General features: G+C 45.1%; 1 protein-coding gene across 11 annotated transcripts in view; it reads right to left on the minus strand.

Annotated features, from left to right (window-relative positions):
- Window positions 1-24,126, minus strand: part of Nedd4l (NEDD4 like E3 ubiquitin protein ligase) — a 319,440-nt gene that overhangs the window by 38,015 nt on the left and 257,299 nt on the right. For 7 of the 11 annotated variants that reach the window (XM_040741707.1, XM_040741706.1, XM_040741709.1 and 4 more), the window contains 10 exons: window positions 22,956-23,017; window positions 22,731-22,833; window positions 20,508-20,674; window positions 14,214-14,349; window positions 13,002-13,178; window positions 10,502-10,576; window positions 8,907-8,966; window positions 3,992-4,123; window positions 3,414-3,533; window positions 2,225-2,422 (listed from right to left, as the gene is read on the minus strand). In XM_040741707.1, the coding sequence (XP_040597641.1) occupies window positions 2,225-2,422; window positions 3,414-3,533; window positions 3,992-4,123; window positions 8,907-8,966; window positions 10,502-10,576; window positions 13,002-13,178; window positions 14,214-14,349; window positions 20,508-20,674; window positions 22,731-22,833; window positions 22,956-23,017 (1,230 nt within the window). The remainder of the gene's footprint in view (window positions 1-2,224; window positions 2,423-3,413; window positions 3,534-3,991; window positions 4,124-8,906; window positions 8,967-10,501; window positions 10,577-13,001; window positions 13,179-14,213; window positions 14,350-20,507; window positions 20,675-22,730; window positions 22,834-22,955; window positions 23,018-24,126) is intronic. The other 4 variants (XM_040741708.1, XM_040741703.1, XM_040741704.1 and 1 more) reach the window with 2 other exon arrangements.

The raw sequence follows: 24,126 nt of genomic DNA on the forward strand, positions 1-24,126 counted from the left end.
CCATGCTCCCAGTGAAGTTCAAGAACCCACAGAATGAAACGGGAAGAAGTGGTATTTTCACTGTTCCCAGTTTGTCCTATCAGTTGTTTTTCCCTTTCCTGTTACAGCTCTCAAACCCAAGAAGAGTGTGCTACCTGGACACTGAGCCTTATAACGCCTACTGCAAACATGCCCGAGTTCAGAAAGTTTCTTTTGTGTTCCTGCCTTCTCCCATCCTCTGTCAAGATGGGCGTGCAATTCTGAATCTGTTTTTCAGGATGAGAACGCTGGATGGGTGGACGTCTTTGTCTGGATGAGACAACACACTGTCAGCACATGTACCCTGCTGAGGAAGGGAGGTAGCGAGGGGTTTCCAGTTGTTGTCTCGGGACTTTCAATGGCGGCAGCAATGCAATGCTTTAATTAATTAAGTGCTCAAGTGAGCAAATCAGTCAGTAGTAAGAATCTGGGTGAAAAGAGACAACTGGTAATTAAAAGCAGGTTTCATTTGGCACCAGTGCCAGGGGTAAATAAAGCTGGTGCTATTTAAAATGAAACCTGCCCAGGCGCACTTACTGCAGTTGGGGCGTGAAAGGCCGTGAAAAGGTTAGGGGATTTGATGACTAAGCTAGTTCACATTACTAAAATCATAGCTTATGTTGGCAAGCCACCGTGGCTCCATTCACTAATCCTCTGACTTTTATGATATTTATCCCCTATCGCTGGAGCTCTAGTTTCTGGCTCAGGCTTTGGAACTCCAGTAGTGCCATGGAATATGGGAACACCAGAAGGACAGCCGAGGTTCTGTGTCAATGACAAAAAAAGACCCCAAACCAATCTCCACGGCTCCATTTGCCAAAAAGCTGCTCTCTTCTTCTCAGCTCACGGCCTGTAATACTATCTTCCGACTCAAAGGTGAGTCAAACAAACCTCCATGTCATTCTATGCCTCAGAAGTAGTTATCGGTTTACCAAATGAATGTTATCAGATCCTAATGGCAAGGCTCTTGGCAGGTAAGCAAATTCCTCTTCTGCAAATCAGGGAAGGGCCCTGAGAACCATTCTCACTGTGTGGTGTTTGGAAATTCGGGTGAGTTTCTCCTCATCGGTATATCAGGAGGGTGATGGGAGCCACTGGCATTCAGTGGTGGAAGCCAAGGATGTTAAACATCCCACAGAGGAAGGCACAGGCCTACCCCAGTGGCCAAGAATACTCTTGTGGGGACACACTGCACCTCTGTCCACAGGACATCGGGGAGCACAGTGCCTCTAGTCTTATTCTTAAGGGATTGAATTAGCATTACACCACAGACTGAGTGCAAATGATAGCCAGAGTCACCTTGGGTGGCGCCTTTTCCCTAACATAATGCCGCTGTCCCATCAACCGGACAGTCACCACCACCACAAATGGGAATTGAAGGCGCACGCGCACAGTTGATCTGAGACAAAAGAGTGACCTACACAATCAGATTAGACAGGCAGGAAAAAAAAATGAAGTTCCCGCTGCACCAAAACCAACTGGAAACAAGAGAAGCAAGCTTAGTTGAATTACAAGGCTAGGGACTGTGCAATAGACGAACACTGACTTTTAAAAGTTCTCTACGCTGCCTTAAAAAAGCTACCTCTGACTAGGCTGAAGAAACAAAAGAGTTGCCAGGCGGTGGTGGCACACCCCTTTAATCCCAGCACTCGGGAGGCACAGGCAATGCGGATCTCTGTGAGTTCCAGGCCAGCCTGGTCTACAGAGTGAGTTCCAGGGCAAACTCCAAAGCTACAGAGAAACCCTGTCTCAAAAAACAAAAGAAACAAAGTTGACCGAGGCATACAGAGACATTCTGAAATGACCACTAGAATGAAAATTACTTCTCTTGTAAGCATGTTTATGGCAAAAAGAAATGGCAAAAACATTAGTTTCAAACATTACTTAATTCTTAATACAATTACTAAGAGCATGAGATGTGATACAATGAAGTCAAAAGACTAGCAATGTGAAGGCCACCTTTGCCTGCACCCTCCCATGGAACAAATTATTAAAATCAGAGCTTTCCAGGACTGCCAAGCTGGCACAGTACCCCAGTGGCTAGCATCGGTGTCTATAACCACAGTGTCCAGCAGCCTGTTAAGACACTTGCTTCAGAGTTGGTGACGAAACTCCTCTACAAGGACCACTAGTGCCGAGTCAGAAAGGAAAGGAATGAACCAGAGTTCACGGTGAAAACGGAGCCAAATAAAAGCAGCAGCCTTACCCACGTTGTAGTCTTTGTGTTATGGTCAATGAAGAAGGGTCGGCCGTTTGGAGCTATCCTCATCTCCCAGCCTGGTGGCAGGAAGCTCTGTGTGACTTTGTGTTGTGGTTTGGGGGAGTTGTAAGGTGATGGCTGAGGGGACTGTGGGTTGGAAAGGGTATCTTTCACAGCGCGGCGTATGGGTGAGTCCTTGGCGCCCTAAGGGACAATAATGAGTGTTAGAACACTTCACCACGTGCCAGTCCAACACGCCACAATGCAGCTGGTGCTGCAGAAACTCTTCCTCAGAGACCGGCAAGGGAGAGGTTCCCCCAAACCCCATTTCTCCATTTGCTTTCAAACCAATCTAACCATCACCTTTCTATCCGTTAGATATGCAACAATATCAAGGATGAATAGTCACAACTCTTTGCTAATCATGCCAGCCAAAAATGCCATTTTTATGGGTGGAGATTTCAGAGCAAGCAAGACGGGCTTCTGTTCTCAAAGAGCCCGTTGCCTAATGAGCACACTGATGGGTTTTAGAGTCCAGAAGGAGACCTCAATCGGTAGAGGCAGCCACCTGGAATGACAGTTGTTACCCTACACTCCCACCAGTCTAGAAGTGCTCTCATCCACTCCCATTGCATAGGACCTTGCCTCAGGGGCACCTTCATTTACTCATTGACTTCCTAGCTTTTCTGAGTCTCTGCCATTTGTGAGGTACTGGGCTGCCACTAAAACACAACCAGGAGAGCGCATAAGCAGATGTCCAGCAATGGCTTAAGAGATGAAAATACACATTAGGAACATGTACCCACACCATGAAAGCCCCTACATTCAAAGAAAATATGGACAAAGCAATAACTGTAGTATAAAACTCAACAGAAGCATCGCTAGTTGGAAGAGTTATGAGTTCTGATGAGGTAACAGGCAAGAAGGAGCAAACACAACAGGAATGGTAAAGTTCGGCAGAGACGAGCCCCAGTCACCAAGCATGGCGCCAGCCAAATGAGAATGGAGATTATGAGAGAGTTCCAAATGTTAGCTGGGCAAGACACAGAAGCATGAGGGCAGCCTCACAGAGCATCCTTCACCACCGACACGTAACTGCTCAGTGTGGAGCTGCCTGAGAAATGAAGTCCAGTTTATAGAGAAGAGAGAATGAAGAGAAGCCACAGGTCCCTGTTAGATGAGGCGGCCTTCTCACCTCCAGTGGGGCAGATAAAGTTACTGTTGGCGAGCTGAGGCTACGAGGCCGGCGGATCTGAGGCTCCACTAGGTGGTTGTTACTGTTTGTGGCTGATCCGGAGGCACCATCTTCTGCAAGCTATTTTGGGAGGCAAAAACAAGTTAGCTTTGCATGAGGAATCTCCTTGTGTGTGATCAGGAACATGAACCCCAACAACAACACAAACAGCCATAATAAGAGGTCTTGTCTATTTAAAGCACAGGGGAACTAATTAAACCTAATAATGGGGGCAAAGATGGGGAGACACATTCAAAAGAAACAAAAATGAATCACTGGCCAGTATTAAAAACAAGCCTGGGGGTGGGAAGGGAGCTATCTATGGTCATAGGCTCATGTCACAGTAAAATCAATGTATCTAAGGGCCAAAGTGTTCTTCAGGCAAATGTTCTACTGAGAGTAACACACCTCTTTGGTGAGAATACGCCTTAAACATAGGCCCTTCATAACAGGATGTGAACATCATCAGGGCAGGACGCTGGCCATTACATCTTGGCTGCTAAGGCCCTTGAGCCTGGGTCGGATGGTGATCTTCATACCTGCATTATTGGTCGAGTCCAAGTTGTGGTTCGATTGTTATGATTGACATAGTATGTGCGTCCCTTAGCATCTTTCCTTTCTTCCCAGCCTGAAGGTAGGCCCGGCGTGGTATGTACATAGGCCACTGATGGCTGTTTGTGCAAGAAATCATTATTATTTCACAACTAGAACTTGTTTTCTGACCAATTTATTAAAGTAACACACACCTAGAAATTATATTTCTCTGGTCAAGAAAAGTTAATGCTGGGCCGGGCGTTGGTGGCGCACGCCTTTAATCCCAGCACTCGGGAGGCAGAGGCAGGCGGATCTCTGTGAGTTCGAGGCCGGGCTGGACCGATAGCCTCCGAAACAATACAGAGAAACCCTGTCTCGAAAAAACCAAAAAAAAAAAAAAAAAAAAAAAAAAGAAAAGTTAATGCTGTTTGTATAGGAAAAAACAAAAAACAAAAACACAGACAGACAGACCAAAACAAAACTCACAACCTACATACAAAGAGTATCAGGAAGTCAGAAACAGATTTTAAGAGCTTCAACTCTCCTATCAGATGGAAGGGATCCATATTCTTACAAGATTGGCCTTTAGACCCTGGGGTCTTCAATACAATCATCACTAAGGTGTCTGTAGAGAAAGAGAATGTACCATAACCTAGTCCGGCTGCTGAAGTCCATTGCTATACCACATATCTCGAGAGAGAATTTCAAGCTGCCCAACTCTTATGTCCACAAGAGGAACGCTCTAGACACTTCTAGAGAGCTGGCTACCTACAGATAGATGCTCAGCACATAGTTCTCCCTGAGGCCCAGTGTGCACAAACTTCCAGGGTAGAATGTGACACAGGGCCTTTTCTCTGTGACTTGCACTTCTGTATGGGGACATAATCTCCAGGAACCCTATCAGGTCTATGGAGCCTCATACTGGAGGCTCTGTTTATAGTACTATAATGACATAGGGTATATGTTTCCCAGTCTGTAATTTGAACTGTGATTAGGTAGTGAAAATTCTCTCTCTCTCTCTCTCTTTTTTTTTTTTTTTTGAGACAGGGTTTCACTATGTAGCTTTGGCAGGCCTAGGTCTCACTAAGTAAACCAGACCGGCCTGCCTCTGCCTCCCCCAGGGCTGGGATTAAAGGCATGTGCTAACCACACCCAGCATGAATTTCATCTTTTTATATAAAGAATTCCTTAGACTTTGGCTTGTGTAAGAAGCAGCCTGAGAAATACAGCCTGGGTGAACAGGTATTAGAATATACAGGATGGCTGAATGACTGACAGCAAAGGGATGTCCAGGGCCAGCACTAGCCTAGGAATGCTTGCACATGTGGTACTGTATTTGTGCTGGAGAAGCAGAGCTCTAGGGGAGGGGCTCAAAGGCCAGCCCCTACCAGGGCCACCAAGACTTCGGGGAAGTAGAGGAACAGAGGCCTTCCTCCTCTGAGTGCTGCCTTCCCCATGGAGTCTTCTCCCACCAGCTGCTTTCTTGGATTTAGGCCGATCACATGACTCTCCTCTTACTGTGCCTCCTTTCTGTCCTGCCCTAGCTTCTTCCCTGCTCACTTCTAACTGCTTTGGTGAAGGTCACAGCCACAGAGTCCTCAGTGGATACCCTTAACTACAGGAGGCAGGAACACGTATAGTTACTAAGGACTGCAAACGAAGAGGCTCCTCTGTCTGCTTCCCACGCCGAATACTACACTCCAGAAAAACCAACTTGAAAAGTAACTGGGAAGCAGCTGACTACGTGGTTATTTCTAAGCTGTGTGTTTATCAGGGAGGGAGAGAGTATGTGTAAGGAACCTTCCTGCAGAGAAATGCGGCAAACATCTCCTTGACATTTTCCCAGACAAATCTTAAAGGATAAGGGGATTCCGAGAACAAGTAACTACCTAGAATCCTGTATCCAGGAGCAAGACAACCACCCACTAGGGGATGCAAAGCTCCTATGGCCATGAAAGGCAGACCAATGGTCCACAGCCTAAATGGAAGATACCAGCAACAAAGCTCTACCTCCCTCCAAGGACTTCACCCAGACTGGCCAAAAGTCTGATGTACTGTCAGCTAAGCAAATAGGTAATGCTTTTGGAAAACAACACTTTGACTCAGTGTGGCTTATATGACCAAAACTGGTTTAGCTATATGGATTATTAAATAGCACTTGTTACTTTTCTCCTTTCTTGATGAGTTATGTTTGGAGAGAGGCAGTCTGATATGTTCTCAGAAAATTCATTTCTAGAAACATTAAGACCTTAACAAACAAATGGTAATGACATTCCTGGAACGGATACTTTCGAAGCCACTGACTTGGATATTTCACAGTCTCAGAACTGAACTGTCAGCTGCAAGAATTTTCTGCACCCAGGTTCCACGCACAGATCCACAGTTAACAGGACCAGTCAGTTTACAAAACTAGGAGGACAATGGAGAGAACACTGAATTTGTCTAAAACGACCATTTTCCTCTCTACGGGGACTCGAACAGGCAACTGGTAATATAGTCATATCTATGCAAGATGGTGTTATTAAAATATTTCTTGACAGTGCCCTCACTAAATGAGCATAGAGAACAACTTGCGCTGATGATCGCATTTATGACCAAAACATGGCCATCCAGGACACATGACCAGCAATGACAAGACTCGGCTTCTCCAGACAGCTCAGTGCAAGAGACCCAGGCTTGGGGCCAAAAGACTACACTTTTACTACTATGAGTAAGTGTGCTTCAGACCACCTCAACACACAAGCTAGGCAATCCAAACATAAGCTGAACTTAACATTTCCATTTTCATCCACAGACCAAATATACTGCTGAATTTTATGATCCCAAATTGGCATTCACTTCAGTTTCACTAACTACAATGAAGAACCAGATTATGTTTATCCTGAGAAAATTTGACTATCCATGGACACTGACCATTGTAGATCCTCCATGACTCACCCAGACCCTGACAAAGCGGTATCCCAGGATATTTTTAGAATCTGTTCAGTGAAGATCAAAGGAGTCTCCTGCTTTCTATTTGGTTGGGAGAGCCCTGCTGTGGCCTGTAAGAAAGTGACACTGGTGTACAGGCTTTTGCCATAAATCAAAGGGCCATGACGCCTTGGATGAGGATCAGAGCTTCATCACGGTGTAGGGAGAAGTTTTATAAAGAAGGAGATGGTTACCACAACATAGTGGAGTGGGAATGCCCTTCAACAAGGGAAAGGTGTATAAACTTGGTGTATTTCAATCATTGAATACTAAATGATTACTGACAGTCAAGAAAAATCAATATAAGCTAAAAATAGTTTGCTGAGCATTATGTATGCAACATCATACTGCACCCCCAAAAAAGAACAAAACAGAGCCAGTGCATGTAACTGCAGCACATGCATGCTTGCGAGGCCACAGGGAGGAGTGAGGTGACACATCACAGGGAGTTTCTGCCTGGCATATGCATCAAAGAGGAGGTCAGAGGGGAAAAAATGCTAGGAGACAGAACAGAAAATAGAGATGGGAGGGAAATGGACTTGGTCCTTTCAAACTTATCTAGGTACTGAGAAAGCCTGGCACAACAGGGTGGGGGAATCATTTAGGAACTACCATTGCCAAGCCTTTAAAAATAAAAGACCAAACCTAACCCATGTTTTAGTTCACTGATGGAGAACACAGACAAGAAGGGGGCAAGAACAGGGCAATCCCAAAGCCACATGGGCTTCCTTTCAGATGGATGACCGTGGCCTGTCAGGTATCTCTTTACTATAGTAAAAGGTCTCGTGCTATGGCAGTTCAGTTTGCTCTGTCATTTGCTATCATCAACCATCCTAAGTCTCCAAAGCTATAAGCAGGTTGCAAATCCAATTAAACATAAAAACGGATGCTACATTAAGAGGATGTTTATGGGTATAACGAAACGAAACCATCCCATGGAATGGTCTGCCTCTCAGCCCCACTACTTTCAGAGAAACCACCAGCACACAGGAGATCAACTCCCTCATGTAGACTTCTTCGAATTCTGCAGGCGGTGGGGCCTGGCTCTCCAGTACACGAATCTTAAGTAAGCCACAGCGGCTTAGCAACCTTCCACTGTGCTCTCCGCACTGGCGGCTGTCTGAGTTTCCTCTGTGTAATGCTGAATGGTAGCCACCCTTCAGTAAATCAGCTACTGTGTAGGTGAAGTCGCTCACCAATAGTAAGCAGCCAGAGCATGCACAACAAAAGGTGAAACAAGAAAGTTCTTCAAATAGTCATCTAAGCTCAAAGCGTCAAATACAGGTCTGCTTGCTTGCAAGGATCAAGTACAACACAGAGAAAACAACTAGCCAAATTGAGGCTACATAGAAGCTTAAATACTATTAATCAAAATAAGGAAATGATAACGACAATAGTGGATACTTGCATTGAAATGTCCTAATTGCCCCCTGTCCTGGAAATCATAAAAACACATGTCCATTCCTGTGAGTCAAACTCCTTGTAGCAGAGAGGTTTTTGGTTATGATGGAGATACAGGGCCCCTGTTAAAAAATGTGGTGTGGGAAATAGAGAGGTGTGCACAGCCTCTCACACATCTGGACCCACGTGCGCAGTCCTGGATGATTCCTATGGCTTCTCTAGCTGAACCAAGTGTTGGAGCAAGCCAGAGAAAGCTCAACTAGGAACAAAGACACTGGCAAAACTGTATTTGAAAGGCTCAGATTAGGCACACTTAACCAGCCTTGACAGTACTTCTTCACGAATTACACAGGATTAAAAATGAGTTCATTTTACCTAGTGCCTTGGAAGAACCCAAAATGAGGAGTTTAAGATAAGAAACACATGTGTCTCTGTACCACACAGAAACTGACCTTCTTTTGAAAATGGGAGGGCACATATTCACCACAATCAAATAATAAACTACCCCACAGCCTTTCACCATTAGGGTTCCATAACTTGTGTCATTACCGTTGACTCCTCACCACCCGTGACAGTTGATGACCGCGCTCGCCTAGTTGGGGTGCTGGGCTGTTAAATGATAATGTACATCAGTAACTTGCAGTTGGGGGACCGACCACTGCTGAGTGAATCAGGAATCACTGCTGTGGCGATGCTGTGGCAGGATCCCCAATCTCCACCTTGTCCAAAGGAAGCTGAGCGCATACCAGTGACCAGCAGCCAAAAGAGAGGAGAGCACACGCTCTCTTGGAACCACCATAGCACCCCAAAGAGGCTCAGGCTGCATCCTTGATAGGAGTGACTGGCAGCCACTTCAAATGGGACGTTTCGTGCTCCACGGTTCAAAACTGAGATTCTTTTATCTGCAAATCTCCGAGAGGCCACTGGTGGTCAGTGAGTGCATAGCATCTTATGGACAAGGAGAGAAGGAGGAGTCATGGTTCCAGGCATAGGGACTCCATGGCAAAAAGACATTGACGCTGATTTTGAAGAGGAGAGCGAATGCAATTAATTTCTACAGGGAAATCACAGAATCATCAGGATGAGAAGGGCCCCCACCGGTTCATCACAGTCTACGATTCTGCTTTGGGAGGTCAGTACTGAATCCACCTCAGCTCTTTACTAGCCAGCCTTTGTGGTGGACTCCACAATCGAATTTATTATTTTGGTTGGCAAACCATCACTAAACCCAAGTGGAAAATGCCATTTGAAGTCATAAGATGTTTTCAAAAATCTGTTGTCTGCCTTCAAGTTCATATACAATGAAGCGGGACATTAAGGAAGATTTATAGTAATAAAAAAATTAGGCATGGTGGCTCATGCCTGCAATCTTAGCATTCAGGAGGTAAAAGTAGGAGGCTGTTGCAAGCTTGAGGCTAGCCTGGAGTACCTAATTAGAGTTCCAGGCTGGCCTGGGCTACAGACCAAGACTCTGTCTTAACCCTCATCTCCCTGACAAAACCTGCAAAATCCAAACAAATAAAAGGCCAAGGTCAAATATCACAGTGAACATTTAAAACCACAGAATATTTTCACCTCCCAAAGAAGAAACACATTTTTTGTCAATTCTTTCTCGTGAGGCAATGCCCATCTGCCCTCCAATTTGATATTTAGCATATATTGGAATCAAAAACCCCTCTGTCATGCCCATGTGCACGCAGGCTTATCACAGCTGAAGGAAGGAGAGAGCAAATGGCAGCTGATGTTTCCTTCTGTTGTTAGCACAGGCGCTCTAGGTAGTGGGGAAAACTGGGCTGTCCTGCTGGAAGAGTTCTTCCTGACCAACGCATTTGCAGAGTTCAGATACCAGGACCACCGCTAGAACTGCTGAATGGACCACACAGTTTTAGTCCTATAAGCATGTCATAAATGCATACCTTTGAGTGAGAAACCAAAGCAAGCTTTTGGCATTTTAGAAGCTTGTTTGCCACTTAGGATTCTGGGCTGGAAAGTCAAGATGCTTGTACAATTTACTTAGAAAATTTTGAATATCTTGCTTTATAAGGTGAATGGATCTGTCCAGGAAAAACTCTTTCTCAGCAGCCCGGAAGATTTTAAATCAAAGCTGAAAAACCAGCTGAGGACTGGGAGTGAGTGATTATTACCGGTGGTAGGTGAGCCTGCTCAGCAACCGTGTCGGTAACACTGCAGGACCGAAGCCTCGACGAGGGCTCTCTCTGCTGCAGGGGAGGGAAAGACAGGCAGGGTTAAAAGGCATATTCTCGGAATCAGTTCACTGACTTGCATGCACTGCTCTTTGACATCGGGAGATAACAAGACACTGTCTCTTTCAGAACAACGACGGCAGTCCCTGCAGAACTGTTTCAAGTCTCAGTGTTTCCCGGTAGACCAGGATTTAAAAATAAAAGGAAGCCAAGACTACTGGACGGGAAGAGAGACAGGGACTCCTACAAAATTCAGGAGTAACAAGAGGTCAGCAGTCCTGTCCACTACTTGGGATGCCAGCTCTGGGCAAATTCTCAAGTGTTAAGAATAGAGGAAAAGAGGGAAGAAAAATGACATAGCTCTCTATTAACAGCTGCTTAGTACTGTTGACAGTGATCTAGCAGAGCTGCATGACCATCTGCACTTAGACATCACCCCCTCCTCCCTATGAGAGGTTGAGGGTTTATATTTAGCCAACTTCGGTACAGACCACGAGTGGAGCAGAGTGTGAGGCAAACCCAAAGTCTTGCGTGTGTGTCACACATAATGTTCTTCTCACTAATTTGAACTCTATGTTGGTAAACAAAGACTCACGGATCTGAACGAATATACAAGAGGGTCACAGACAGAAGCCATAGGTTCCTTACTAGCATGCTTACCCAGGGTACAGCTCGCAGCACGTGTGAACTTTATTAATTTAAAATAACAACTAGTAGGTTACAGCCAACCGAAGCACTGTGGTGGTAACAGGGACTACTTGTGCCTTCCCATAGTGGGCAGTATGGAGTCATTACTGAGCAAAAGTTTGACCCATTGCTCTTGAATACAGAGTGACCCCGAGCATCAAAATTGAAGGATGTCCCCTAAGGATATGCTATCACACTTGCAATTTAAGGATATGCCATGCTTCTGGAAGTGCTAAATACAAGCACTCCCTACTCTAATTGTAACAAATGCTAATTTACATCAACACAGAAAAATAGGAATGTTTTTCCACATGGTTTATATAAGTGGTATATAGCTGCTGTAATTTCAGCAATTCCTTCTTTGATACGTTTTAAATACATGGCTTTGTGGCTGACACTGTTCCCATAGCAACATTTTTACTGATTCAAATATCTCATATAACACAACCTCTTTTCTATCCATTTAGTACTAAATTTTCATCTCGTTGTTATTTCTCTTTTTGAAAAACATTCATAGAATTTTAATGTGCAAGCGCATTAACAAGAAATCCCTGCAGCTTATGCAGCAGAGGCCAGCAGTTTCTTTTGAAAGGACAACACCATAATTGAAGGGCTCCTAATTTTGTACTTAGTGGCTTTTATCATTTACATTCAGTATGCTCATAGGGACGACTGCCATATGAGAGTGCCATTTCCAACGTAGTGACTATCTTCATTTTCTCCAGGACATCTTTAGATCCAATAGCTTGGCGTGTGCATTTGGTCTTCACTCTGCACACACAAGAATGGTCTACGGGCTTTTCTGCAGCTCTGCGCTGTCAACTGCAAAGTTCCTTGTGACTGATTTCATTCCTTCTCACTGACCTGAAAACTTGTAGAAAGTATTTCTCTGATGGCCGAGGACCCTAGTTCAAGTGTCACCATGATGTCAGGGCCACGGTTTCACACTCTCACTTCTCAGGAATTCATATCTTGGGTTTTGGGGTTTCTTCTGCTTCCTAGTCAGGCTTTGCCAGGGACAACCTTAAACATCTGGCCCCACTAATTTGTGAAATGGAACACGCAGGGGGGTTGAGTGTGAGTTTAGAAGACTGGCTGGGAGGTTTTAGGGCTCCTGGTTCCCCACAGGACAACTGACCTCTTGATGAAGACACTACTATCATGATCCTTGTGCACGGGAAAGAAATCCTACAAGGTTAAAGCTGGAAATCACAAAATAAATAAATGAATGAATAAATATACTAACTAAAAAAAATCACGGAATCCTGTTCCTCTGAACTTTTTACAAACAAGAGAAAGATCTGGTGATAGGCCATTTCTTTCTAAATCAAAAAAAAATATTTTTACTTGTCAGGGGAAGTTTTCATATAGACATGCCTCTCCTCGGGAAGAGGATACTTGGGAGAACCTGGGCTGACTGGATATGGATGTCCATTGGCCAGTGGTTCTCAGCCTTCCTAATGCTGCAGCCCTTTAATATAGTTCCTCATGTTGTGGTGACCTCCAACCATAAGTTTATTTCTACTGCTACTTCATAACTGTAGTTTTGCTACTGCTATGAACATAATGTAATAACTGGTATGCAGGATGGTCTGAGGTGAACCCTGTGAAAAGATCATTTGACTTCAAAGGGGTTGTAACCCCCAGGTTGAGAACCACTGTCCTTGGCTATTATCTGCATACAAGAGAGTGTCGTAAATCAACAACAAAGAACTGACTACTGCTTAGCTTTTCTAACAAGACCATGACTTACGATCAGAGAACTGAACTGTTCCCCGTTGGAGTCTGGAGTGATCTGTAGCCTTCTGCTCAGTTCCTCTGACAGCTCTTGGGGGCTGGTCCGAGACACAGGGGAGGCAGGAGGTGGGGGCAGAGCCAGGCTGAGAGAATCTCCTGCCATGTTCACTTCCTCTGAAATGGTCTCCCAAGGCTTTGAAAGAATCAGATAGTGGGGTAAGTGCTAGGAACTGGGGATTTACCCGTCTTCCCTCCAATAAAATGTGCAATATCCATATCCATGAGTATAACTGTAATCAACACCTACTCAGAACGAGGCACACGATTCAGGATAAGCACAGTTGGGTCAGGACAACTGTCCCAGTTACCAGACTGGGAAACTTAGCTGAGAGAGCAAATTGCTGACATAAGCAGTCCATCGAGGGGTGTGACCAAGTATGAAGGAGCCGGGCCCAGTGGCCACGATCTCACTCTTTATGGATACACACTCCCCTGCAGCAGCTTTTTGCCTGCCTCTGTTACAAATGGATTAGAAACGCCTCAAGAATTTACAAGTAATTTTCGTGTTTCTTTTTTCCCCACTTTCTAACTGCTGTGAGGGTTCTTAATGAGAGCAGCTTAGATGCTGCGGAAGAACGGTTAGTGAATCTACGTGGAATCACTAATATACTGCTCCAATACAGGCCACTGCCACCTTTTGTGGGTGACTTCCCAATTGTAAGGTCAACCCAAGGATCAGAATCACCGGCATCGAGTTAAGATCATTTCTGATGTGTTGCTTAATTCATCTCCTTTCTCAGTAATTCTTATTAATTCAAACTTGTACATTTTAGGGTACTCTCTCCTAAGATGTCAGGCGGTGCATTAGAAACTTGTCTGTGACACCCAAACAAGTGACAGAACTCACTTGAGTCCTCAAAAATGACAACCTTAGTGTTGTTTCATGAGATTGGCTAGATCCTGGGGAAAACCAGTCACTAAACAAAAATATGTAAGACTTTCGCACAAGAAAAAATGTTCTCCCCCTTGACATACAAGCCACTTGGCTGGACATGGGTTTCACAAACATTTTCTAAGTTGCTAATACTCAGATGGGAATCAATTAGTTATGAGGTCACAGTCTTCACATTCAATACACAGCTGACTGAGGAGAAAACGGTGCAAAACCACCCCGGGGCTCGTGGGAAGATGGAGCTGCTTAGCCTGCCAGCATCTCTGGACATCATACCTCAGGGCCCTCTCCACCGCCTTCTGAGGCCTCGGGCTCCAAATCTTCACTGATGTGCCTCCGTGAGCGGAAGCGCCGGTGTGCAGCCTCCTGGTTGATCTGCCTGATGTTATTGTCTGACTCAGAGGACACATCCCTGAAGAGAGGGTAAGAGGTATTCAGAACTAGCTCTCAAACAGTTCACCCCTCACTGTGGGCTACACGCTGGCTAAGATGTCAGGGTCAAACACTAACAAGGAGCATGCAACCAATGGGACATCTTCCATCTTCTGGCTAGACCACACTGCAGGTTCATTCTAAGTCCACAAAAGCAGCTTCAGTGTACCGTAAAAGGGTTACAGCATCTTTCAGACATGTGCAGCCATCACTCTGCATCCACGAGGGAATGACTGCAGAGCCCTCCCTATCACCACAGATCCCAAAATTCTACAAGTTCAGACCCTGACAAAGAATGACAATGTAGAGAACACACCTACAACTTCCTGTATGCTTTAAATGACCCCTCGCTGATGTACAATGCCTTATACAATGAAAATACTCTACAAACAACTGTTACACTGTACTGTGTAGGGAATGAAGATGTTGACAAACGACCGCTCAGGGTCAGCACAGGCCTAATCTATTTTCCTGACTAGTTCTGGTCTGTGGTTGGCTGAACCCACAGGTGTGGAAGCCATGAGTCCAGCGGGATGGCTGTTCCTCAAGCTGCACTTCAGTATTTAAGAGAGAAGAGAAATCCAAGTCCTTCAGTCTGTGATAAGCCAGGCTCCTGGAAGAAGTGACAAGCAAGCCCACACATGCTCAGACATGCAGTCTGTTAGCAGGTACCTTCTGGGTCTAGCCAGCAGTGACAGAGCAGCTAATTTGGGTCATCAGTAATTGACTGAAGACTACTAACAGCCCAAATTCAAGGCTGAAGTCCCAGGAGGAGGTCTCTTAAGCTGTGTGACTTACTTTTAGTTGCTTTCTGTCTCGTTCTGATGAAAACCTCATATCGCAATATTTCAACTCCCTTCCCCAACAACCCACCTCTAATGATTCAAACGAACACAGGGGCTGACCTCCCAAATATGCTTGCACTTGAAGAACACTGTGCTGTTACACACTAGGATCTGATTGAAGAACTTATTCTTGAAAACAACCTAATCGACAGCATCTTAAAAATATTTTGCAGTACATGACAGGTAAAAGTTGGAGCGGGGGGAGACATCAGCTAGATGTTGCTATGTTGCTGGAGTGGAAGTCCAAACACCCTCCAGAGGCACTCACAAACACATTCAATCCAGCTCCACATCTACTTAGCACAAATTATGCTGCAGGTTAATGGGCCAAAATAATTGAAGATTTTAGTTTAGGTGACTTGAAATGCATTATTGATTAACAGTCTAATTACAAATTCTTTCTAAAAGAAAGGATTCAAAGTCTCTAGCACTTTCAAACTCACTCAAATCCCAAATAAAGAGCTCACTGGACCTCAGAGCAGCAACTAGAGCAACACTGCAGGAGGACGGCACCACATCCTGAATAGTGAAATGTTTCCATCAAGCATCGGTATCTATTAATGTTAGGGCTAAAGGAAGTAGCACGGAAGTTAGTTTCTGTTTAGTCCCCATGACTTCAGCAGAGTAAGAGGTCAAAGAGGCTATCAGGCACCTGCTTTACTATGCTTTAAACTTTCTCTTTGCTTTCTTTTCTTTTTTATCAGGCAGTGTCTCTCTAGTAGCCGTGATGGGCCTTAAACTCACAAAGATCCTGCCTCTGCGTCCTGAGCGCCAGGACTAAAGGCGTGCGCCGCTGTACCTGGCCCTCTCTTGATGATTAAGGACAAACATAGTTGCACCTTATGGTTATTTTCCTCACTTGAAAATTCTTTACTCCATGTGTGTTTTGTGAAGATTGCAAGCCCTTCTTGAAATTCAATCCACAGTTATACTGGGGGGATTCTAGGAGCTCTACAAGCAGGATTAAAACAAGGGTCACCATGCTTGGATGGACTGTCACTCTGTCTGCATCTCATATCCTCTAAAGAATATGCAGTGTGTGTGTGTGTGTGTGTGTGTGTGTGTGTTTGTGTGTGTAAAGAATGTTGTATTTAAAAACCAGTGATGTCAATTTCTCATACCCAACATGCTTAGTTAGTCAGCAACTGGTGTGAATGGTAACTCTGATTTTGAAATTCCAACCAGGGGCTTTGTGGTGGTTCATTTTCATAGTCAACTCGATGTTCCGAGAACACAGCTCTCCCACATTTCAGAGGACTCACTGAGGGGGAAGTGGCACCCTGAATGCGGGTGCCACCCAAGCAGCTGGAGGGATGGAAGAAACGGAGGAGGAAGCTGGGTAGCCCAGTAATGCGTTCTCTGTGTCCTGTCAGTTTTAAAGCCAGTGTTCCCACTGCCAGGAGAGCTCCTTTGTCTTCCAAAGCAACGGAGTTACTCCCTCCCTGGCTACGAACCTTCGAAGCTGTGAACCAAAATAAAACCTCCCTCCCATAATTGATCTCAGGTATATGGTCACAGCAATGACCTCCCATAACTGATCTTAGGCATCTGGTCACAGTAATGACCATCCCTAATTTATCTTATGTATCTGGCCACAACAATGATCAAACACAGTAGCACAAGCTTTTCTCACCTAACATAACAATATGAAGAATCTGCACAGGGTGTGTGTGTGGACGGGTCTTTTTCCTCTGCATTTAACTAAGGGAAAGCTGCTGATTACCTACAAGTTTCTACAAGCAAAGATGACTTTACTGGGAACAGGGAAACACTGTGAGAAATGCCTACGTCATTTTTTTCTTCAGTAGTTAATTTTGCATGCACAATTTCCCTTTACATATCATGGGAAATGACAGGAATGACAAGACTTTACTACTTGACCGATCCTTCCTTGAAATCAGTCTCAGTGTCTACTAAGATTAATGCCCCAGAACATGCAGAGCTGCATTTGCTTTGTTTTAATAAATTATATTGATTACTATTACATACACATGTGTGTGACAGTGTGTGTGTGTGTGTGTGTGTGTGTGTGTGTGTGTGTGTGTGTGTAGGATGTGCTACAGCATGTGTATAGAGGTTCTGGGGATTAACTCAGGACCTCAGGCTGGTGAGGTAAAGGCTTTTTATCCTCTGAGACATCTTGCCCACCCCCCCCCCTTTGCCTCAATGTAAGTGACTGAAATGATGACCCAAACTACAGATATATATGAGGAAACTAGGAGGTGTAGAGTATTTTATAATCAAAAGCTTAAAATAAGCATTTCACCTAAAGAAGTTTATCTTACAAAGAGGTATTTCTTCATTTAAAAGGATTGTCATTTTTGTAGTAAAATATAGTTTACATCTAAATAAGATTAAGAACCTAATGGTGTTTTAAAAGCCACCACTAGACCTGGGAAGGTGGAGTGACTTCAAGGGACACCTGCTGCTCCATAGTTATAAGCCTGAACTTGTCCTGTACAGTGCCCCAAACCACATGCCTAAAATCACTTCCTGAAATGGCTCCTTTTGGTCAGCCATTCATCTAAAACTGCATTTTGCCGTGCTCATACTCTGGTATTGGGCATGAGGATCTAGGAGTCAGAAGTCCCAGTCCCACTATTTTCCTATTCAGTCTCTTCAAGGCAGCTCACATCTGAAATCCTAGCACTGGAGAGGCTGAATAAAAACCAACCAACAAACACCCAGCCGAACACACAGAGACCACAGGCTACAGAGATGGCAGATGAGAAGGGCCGGGTGGCAGACATTTACTCGTCGGTAGGAGCCTGCTCCATCTCTGGCTCTCACTTGCTGTTTGGGGAAAGGGCACGGCGCACAGGCAATGAGAGGAAGCAAGCAGAAAGCGGCTGTGATGAGACCCCTGGAGCACGCGTGCTTAACTGAGGGACATCTGTCAAGAGACGGGGGTGAGAGTTACCTATAGAGCTTCCTACGCACAAGGGAAAGCCAGGGACAGGAGGGATCCTGCCAAGTTCACAGGGTTCAACTTTGGACACGAGTCTGTAACACACTGGGCAAGAATCGGAGCCACTGAAGTAGTCTTTGTAGGGTCTAGCTATGCAGCCCAGAAGTTCCTATCTCACCGAAGCGCTGGGATTACAAGCCTGTCTCTTTATTTCTGCCCACTGAGGTAGCTAATTCTTTGTTTACTTAGGACCTGATTGATCACTACCCAGTGTCCTCAGATACAACTTCTTAATTAAGATATTTTCTCACAGTATTTTTTTTCTCTGAAGGGTGCTGGAACTGTCTATAAAATTGAATTATGATTTTTTTAAATCTAGAAGAAAAGATAATTCTTTTGGCAGTCCTAGGGCTTCTTGGCCAAGTCAAACAGTTAAGGAGCAATAATTCTAAATCCATAAACTGCAGAATAGATTTCTTGCTTTTGGGATGTTTCACATGTAAGAAGCCATACTTATGTAGCTGATACATCTTGATTGATTTAAGTATACACCTGTGGAACTACCACCAAGTCTCAAGGACTTGGTCCTGTGCTGTCTGTTGTCACCTCATTAGCAATGGTACCCATCTTTCCCCTCAAATAAAGACTTCCATCTTCAAGGCACTGATTAATGAAGGCAAACAATCCCAGCTATGTGTCAGCCATTAACATTTCTTTCTGGTCCTGTTCTGCAGGGGTCTCGTGGCACTCTGATCATCACATAGCCCCTTTGTGAATACTCCTCTCCTGTGCCGTTTAGCTTAGGTGAATGGCGCTGCTTTTCAAATGGTATGAAACCATGCCCGAGGTAGGCCCAAAGTTATTTCTACCACAAAGAGATACAGTACTTAAATGGCTTATCCAACTTCTAAGTACAGTGATCATTAACGAAATTCAAACAGCAGCAAATCTATAGTATCAACAAAAAGTATATTTAAGCACCTAACATGGTGATGTGCATCTTATCTAAGCAATGAGCTAAGGCCACACTGGGTGTCCAAAAACAACTGAGAGACCTATGGAGAAGACCAGGGATGACTACCTCTGCTCCAGACGCTGCAATCTTTACCCTCAAACCATAAAATGTCACCCGGCTGACTTAGCTGCCCTCTCTAGCCACTGCCCCAATTATATGGCAGATACCTTTAAAATTTCTAAGGATAACGGATTTGTAAGAACAGTTTCCGGGATCTCTAGATATCACTTGCTTAAAAAACATCATTGGGAAATCTCTTTCAGTTTGGGCTGAAGAGAATATGATCTCAAGAGCAAGTAAGTACACTCATTTGCTTTTGTTGTGCTTTGAAAATTGATCACTTGTAATATCTACTTGGTAATATTATAATGCTGCTGTTTTGGCTGCTGGCAAGCTTATATGTCTAAGGTAACTTCTGTGTTTATCATGGGTACTTTGGCTCCACCTATTACTGCACATCAATAGATTTAAGTTTTGCTACTATGATATAACAAAAAGCTACTTCAAGATCTTTTTTTTGTTTTTTGTTTTTTGTTTTTTTGTTTTTTGTTTTTTGTTTTTTTTCGGGACAGGGTTTCTCTGTATTGTTTTTGAAGGCTGTCCTGGAACTCACTCTGAAGACCAGGCTGGCCTCGAACTCACAGAGATCCGCCTGCCTCTGCCTCCCGAGTGCTGGGATTAAAGGCGTGCGCCACCAACACCCGGCACTACTTCAAGATCTTTTTTAAAAACAGTAATTGAGGTAACTAGGATTTATTTATTTGCTATCATCAGAACAAAAATTACTAAGGGAACAGGCATCAACTGCCTTGCTCTCTCCCTAAGCCAGTAGGATGTTGAAATAAACAGTAATTACTAATTTTGGCTTTTCAAATTTTCTTTGCATTTCTAAATATACCAAGGCAGCAATAGATAAATTTTCTGAAAAGTGAATAAAATAAAAATAAAAGAAGCCTTTGCGACTTTCTAAATCAAATAATGTAGAAGAATAAAAATGCCAAACATTAAAGAAAATGGCAAAGCCAATCTGCCTCCTGATTTCCACCCTGGGTCAGTCAGGAGAGGGAGCTGAAGACGAGGGAAGGAAGATGATCGCCGACCCAAAGCAGAATCTAGGAAGAGCTCATTTCAGTAATCCCAAAAGGGCACAGAAGAATAGTTCCAATTGCATGACAAGGGGCAACATGGCACAGGGCAGCAGCCTCTTCCTGCGCACACACACACACACACACACGCACGCACGCACGCACGCACGCGCACAAATGTACACATGCACACGCTCACTCACTAGCCCCCAAACTTGTCCTCCAATTGCCACCCTTTGCTGTGCAGGACGTGACAAAGCATCCCTGCCATCTGGTGGTACTTACATCAAGCTGGGCCGGTGCCACTGCGTACTTCTATTGTTGTGGTTGACATAGTAAGTGCGCCCTAAATTGTCCACTTTCTCTTCCCATCCCGGTGGCAGAGGAGGAGGCGGGAGCTCCTCCTGGTGCTGGGAAGCTGAGTCGTTTGAGTCAACAACTTCCCACCCGTGCTGTGGAGTAAAGTTAATGGGAGGTCATGAGTCTGGGCTCCAGATCACAGGAGCAGACAACCCCAGGGTGACATTCTTCTGCCTACTCTGCCTCACACTCTGGGTCTTATAATGGTTCCCCATGTCGCACTGAGACACATTCTCCCTCAAAGGGAGAAAAACCAATCCAAAATCTCAAAACCTATTTGAACAACGGCCACTTAATCCTACCAGCTTCTAAGATGGCCGCATCACAGGGGGCCACCAGGTTTGGACCCTCCATTTACTTTCTTTTCATTGTGTAAAACATTCATCGATTTGAGTGTGTATATTTACATGTGAGTTCATGTGTGCATACCCAGCACACGTGTATAGGGCAGAAGACAACTCGCATGTGCCAGTCCTTTCTTTCTCCCATGGATCAAAGCGGGTGTGACAGAAGCCGCACTGACCTGCTGCCCTGTTTAAGTTTCTAAATCACCTCATAAACTTTTACATTTCCAGTAGTTATTCCGACTCAAAGACCTCCAGGGCTGCACAAAGCCAACGACACGGGGACATGCCAGAGCTGTTGCAGCTGTCATCCTTTCTACACCGCCATGAGGCATGCATGCGTGCTCTAAAAGAAAGCACGGCCCAGGTTACAGGTGTAGGGACAGGGCTACTGGTCTCCAATGAGGATGGTCCGGGGTTGGTCTGAGAGGACATGAAGTGTGACCAGGAGTTGTCTAGAAACTGCTGCTGTTGTTAGGCACTGCCCAGACAGACTCCATGGTGCCAGCATCAGAGCTGCAATGTTCCGACACATGCCTTTGGCATTAAGTATTGCTTTCCTAACATCCCCTGGTAAAGCCAGCGGAAAATCAACCGATTCACTGGTGACTGCCGTTGGAAGACGAGAAGAGCATAAAAAAATTTCCTTGGATTTCACACAGCAATCTGTTGCTTTGCTTGGGAAATCTCAAACTCTGCTACTGCCTGCCACCCACTTCAGTCTCTGTCACGTGGTGGCAGCTGAGGAAGCCTACAGTGAAACACTGCCTGGAAATGTGGCCCCTTGGTTGGAAGAGGGTTTGGTCAACTTGCCCACCATGTATCACTTAAGTGCCACACATGTGGGACAGCTGCAAACAGATGTGAAAACGCCAGGGAGGCCTTGCTCAATGGGAGGAACAACGTGAGAATTGAGTCTACAACACACGCTATGGTATTACAATGGGGCCCAGAGTACAGACATGTGACCATAGAGCGAAGAGCCCACTATGCCAGAGGAGGACAGCACGGGACACTCTTCTGGATAGCTCTGTGCTAAATGGCATTTCCCAAGGATGGCTCTGCGATACATACAGTCGCCTGTGGACCAAATGAACCAGAAATGGGGAGAGAGTTTCTAAGTCAGCCCTCATCCACTCTGGAGCAAGTTCAAGGAGCCTAAAAGGAACTGAAATTCCAAAGCAATGGTGGGGATTTTTTTTCCTGGCAGTGGGGCTGTCCACAGTAGATGCCTAGGCTGCTGTGAAATGTCATCCTTAGGCTCATGTTCTTGGAAACGTGGTCCTCAGCTGGTGACAGTGCTTGGAAAAGTTGTGAAACCATTAGACAAAGTGGAGTCTTGCTGAAGGAAGGGGATCACTGGGGGAGGGCCTTGTGGATTTACAGCTGAACCCTGCTCTGTCCACTGTCTGTCTCCGGACTGTGATTCAATACGACCAGCTGCCTCACATTCCTGCTTCCACGACCGCCCTGCCACGGTGAACTTCACTGGCTTGAAATGTGAGCCCTTCTTCCTTCAGAGGCTCCAGTTGGGTATGTTAACAGCAGCCAGACAAGAAACTAACACAACTGTGTAAAGAGCAGCTCTTCCTATTGTTAGTGTTGTGACATAAAATGGGAATTTCACTTTTGCTAAAACAATCTCACCCTGGAGGACTTTCAAAGACAAAGGCAGGGGGTATTTGACACAGCACTTGTATTTACGTTTGGAAACATTCACTTCCTTCCATCAGAGTCTCTAAGTGTAATACAAGCGAGATGAGCAGCCAGGAAACAGGCCAGGGCCTGCAGCTGTCTCTCATACCTCCATGTCGTCCCGCTGCTCGCCGTTCTCTTCATCCTGACCTCCGTTTTTCGGCATGTAGGCCATTTTCAACCGCAAAAACCCCTTGACTCGTGATTTATGACTGCATCCAGGAAGAAAACCAGTTATAAAAATGGATATGGCTTTTTTTCTCCTTCTTCTGAGACTGTCCTCAGAGAAACCAGCACTGCAAACACGCACTCCTACACCCACCGCAAGTCTTACCTTCTTGGTCGCAGGAGAAAGTCCTTAAATGTATAGGGTCTCTCCATGGTTGGATCTTCTGTCTAGGGGAAGGACAAAAAAAATCAATCAGCAAAGAAACAATACAACAATCTCCTATTTTGGGCAAACTCATTAGGCATGTGGAGGATATATTTTTAGGACATGCCTAGAGCTGGTTCCTCAACAGGTACTTACTCAGAACATTAATTAATTAAACATCTGCGAGGCCCACGGAGGCTCCTCTATTTCAGAGCCACTAGATGTCACTATCTACATCAGGTTCTAGCAGTCAAGCCCAGCCAGAGACAAATGACAAAATTATAGCCACCACTGCCAAGTGTAATTTCTAACTGCAGGGTGCGGTCTCAAATCTCCCAGAGTCGATTAACTTTGGAAAAGCAGCGGTCACTGGTGCCCCATTATCCGGTGACTCAAGACACCCAAACACAGAGTTAGACAGAATGCAAGACCTAGCCTTGTGTGCAACTTCATTTCTCATGAAAATATCAAGTCATCAGCCTAGAAGGACCGATGAAGTATCTCCCATGCAAAGCATCCAGGGAGCCTCTACCCACACTGGAATTATTTCATGAAGCTGTGAGTGAAACTGGGCCGTGCTCCACAGTTTGTGAGCTCGACACAAACTAAAATTACCCGGAAGGAGGAAGCCCCAATTGAGGAGTTACCTCTCTGAGATCAGCTTTTTGGCATGCCTGCCTGATATTTATTTGATTAAAGATTGTTGTGGGAGGGCCCAGGCCACTGGGAGAAGTGCTACCCCTGGGCAGGTGGCCCTGGGTTAAACAGGAAAGCAACATTAGCAGCTTCCTCCACGTCTCTGCTTCAGGTCCTGCCTACAGGTTCCTGCCCTGAGTTCTTGCCCTGGCTTCCCTCCATGATAAACATTTTCCTCCCCAAGCTGCTTTTGGTCACTTGGTTCATCACAGCAACAGGCAGAGCAATCAAGGGTACAGGATGTCTGCTCATTCCGTAAGAAATGAGGATTCATTTTACTGTGCAAAGTTGGTTGGCTAATGAAGCAGGGCAGTGGGGAAATTTGTGCCATTGTTTTTTAAATGCTGCATGTAGCCAAACCTGAAATGACTGACTTATCAAACTAAATGCAACCCACAATATTTGCTTTTATAGGAAGAGGGGCAAAGCACAACAC

The sequence above is a fragment of the Mesocricetus auratus genome, unplaced genomic scaffold, assembly GCF_017639785.1.
Source record: "Mesocricetus auratus isolate SY011 unplaced genomic scaffold, BCM_Maur_2.0 Super-Scaffold_6730, whole genome shotgun sequence".
Taxonomy (NCBI): domain Eukaryota; kingdom Metazoa; phylum Chordata; class Mammalia; order Rodentia; family Cricetidae; genus Mesocricetus; species Mesocricetus auratus.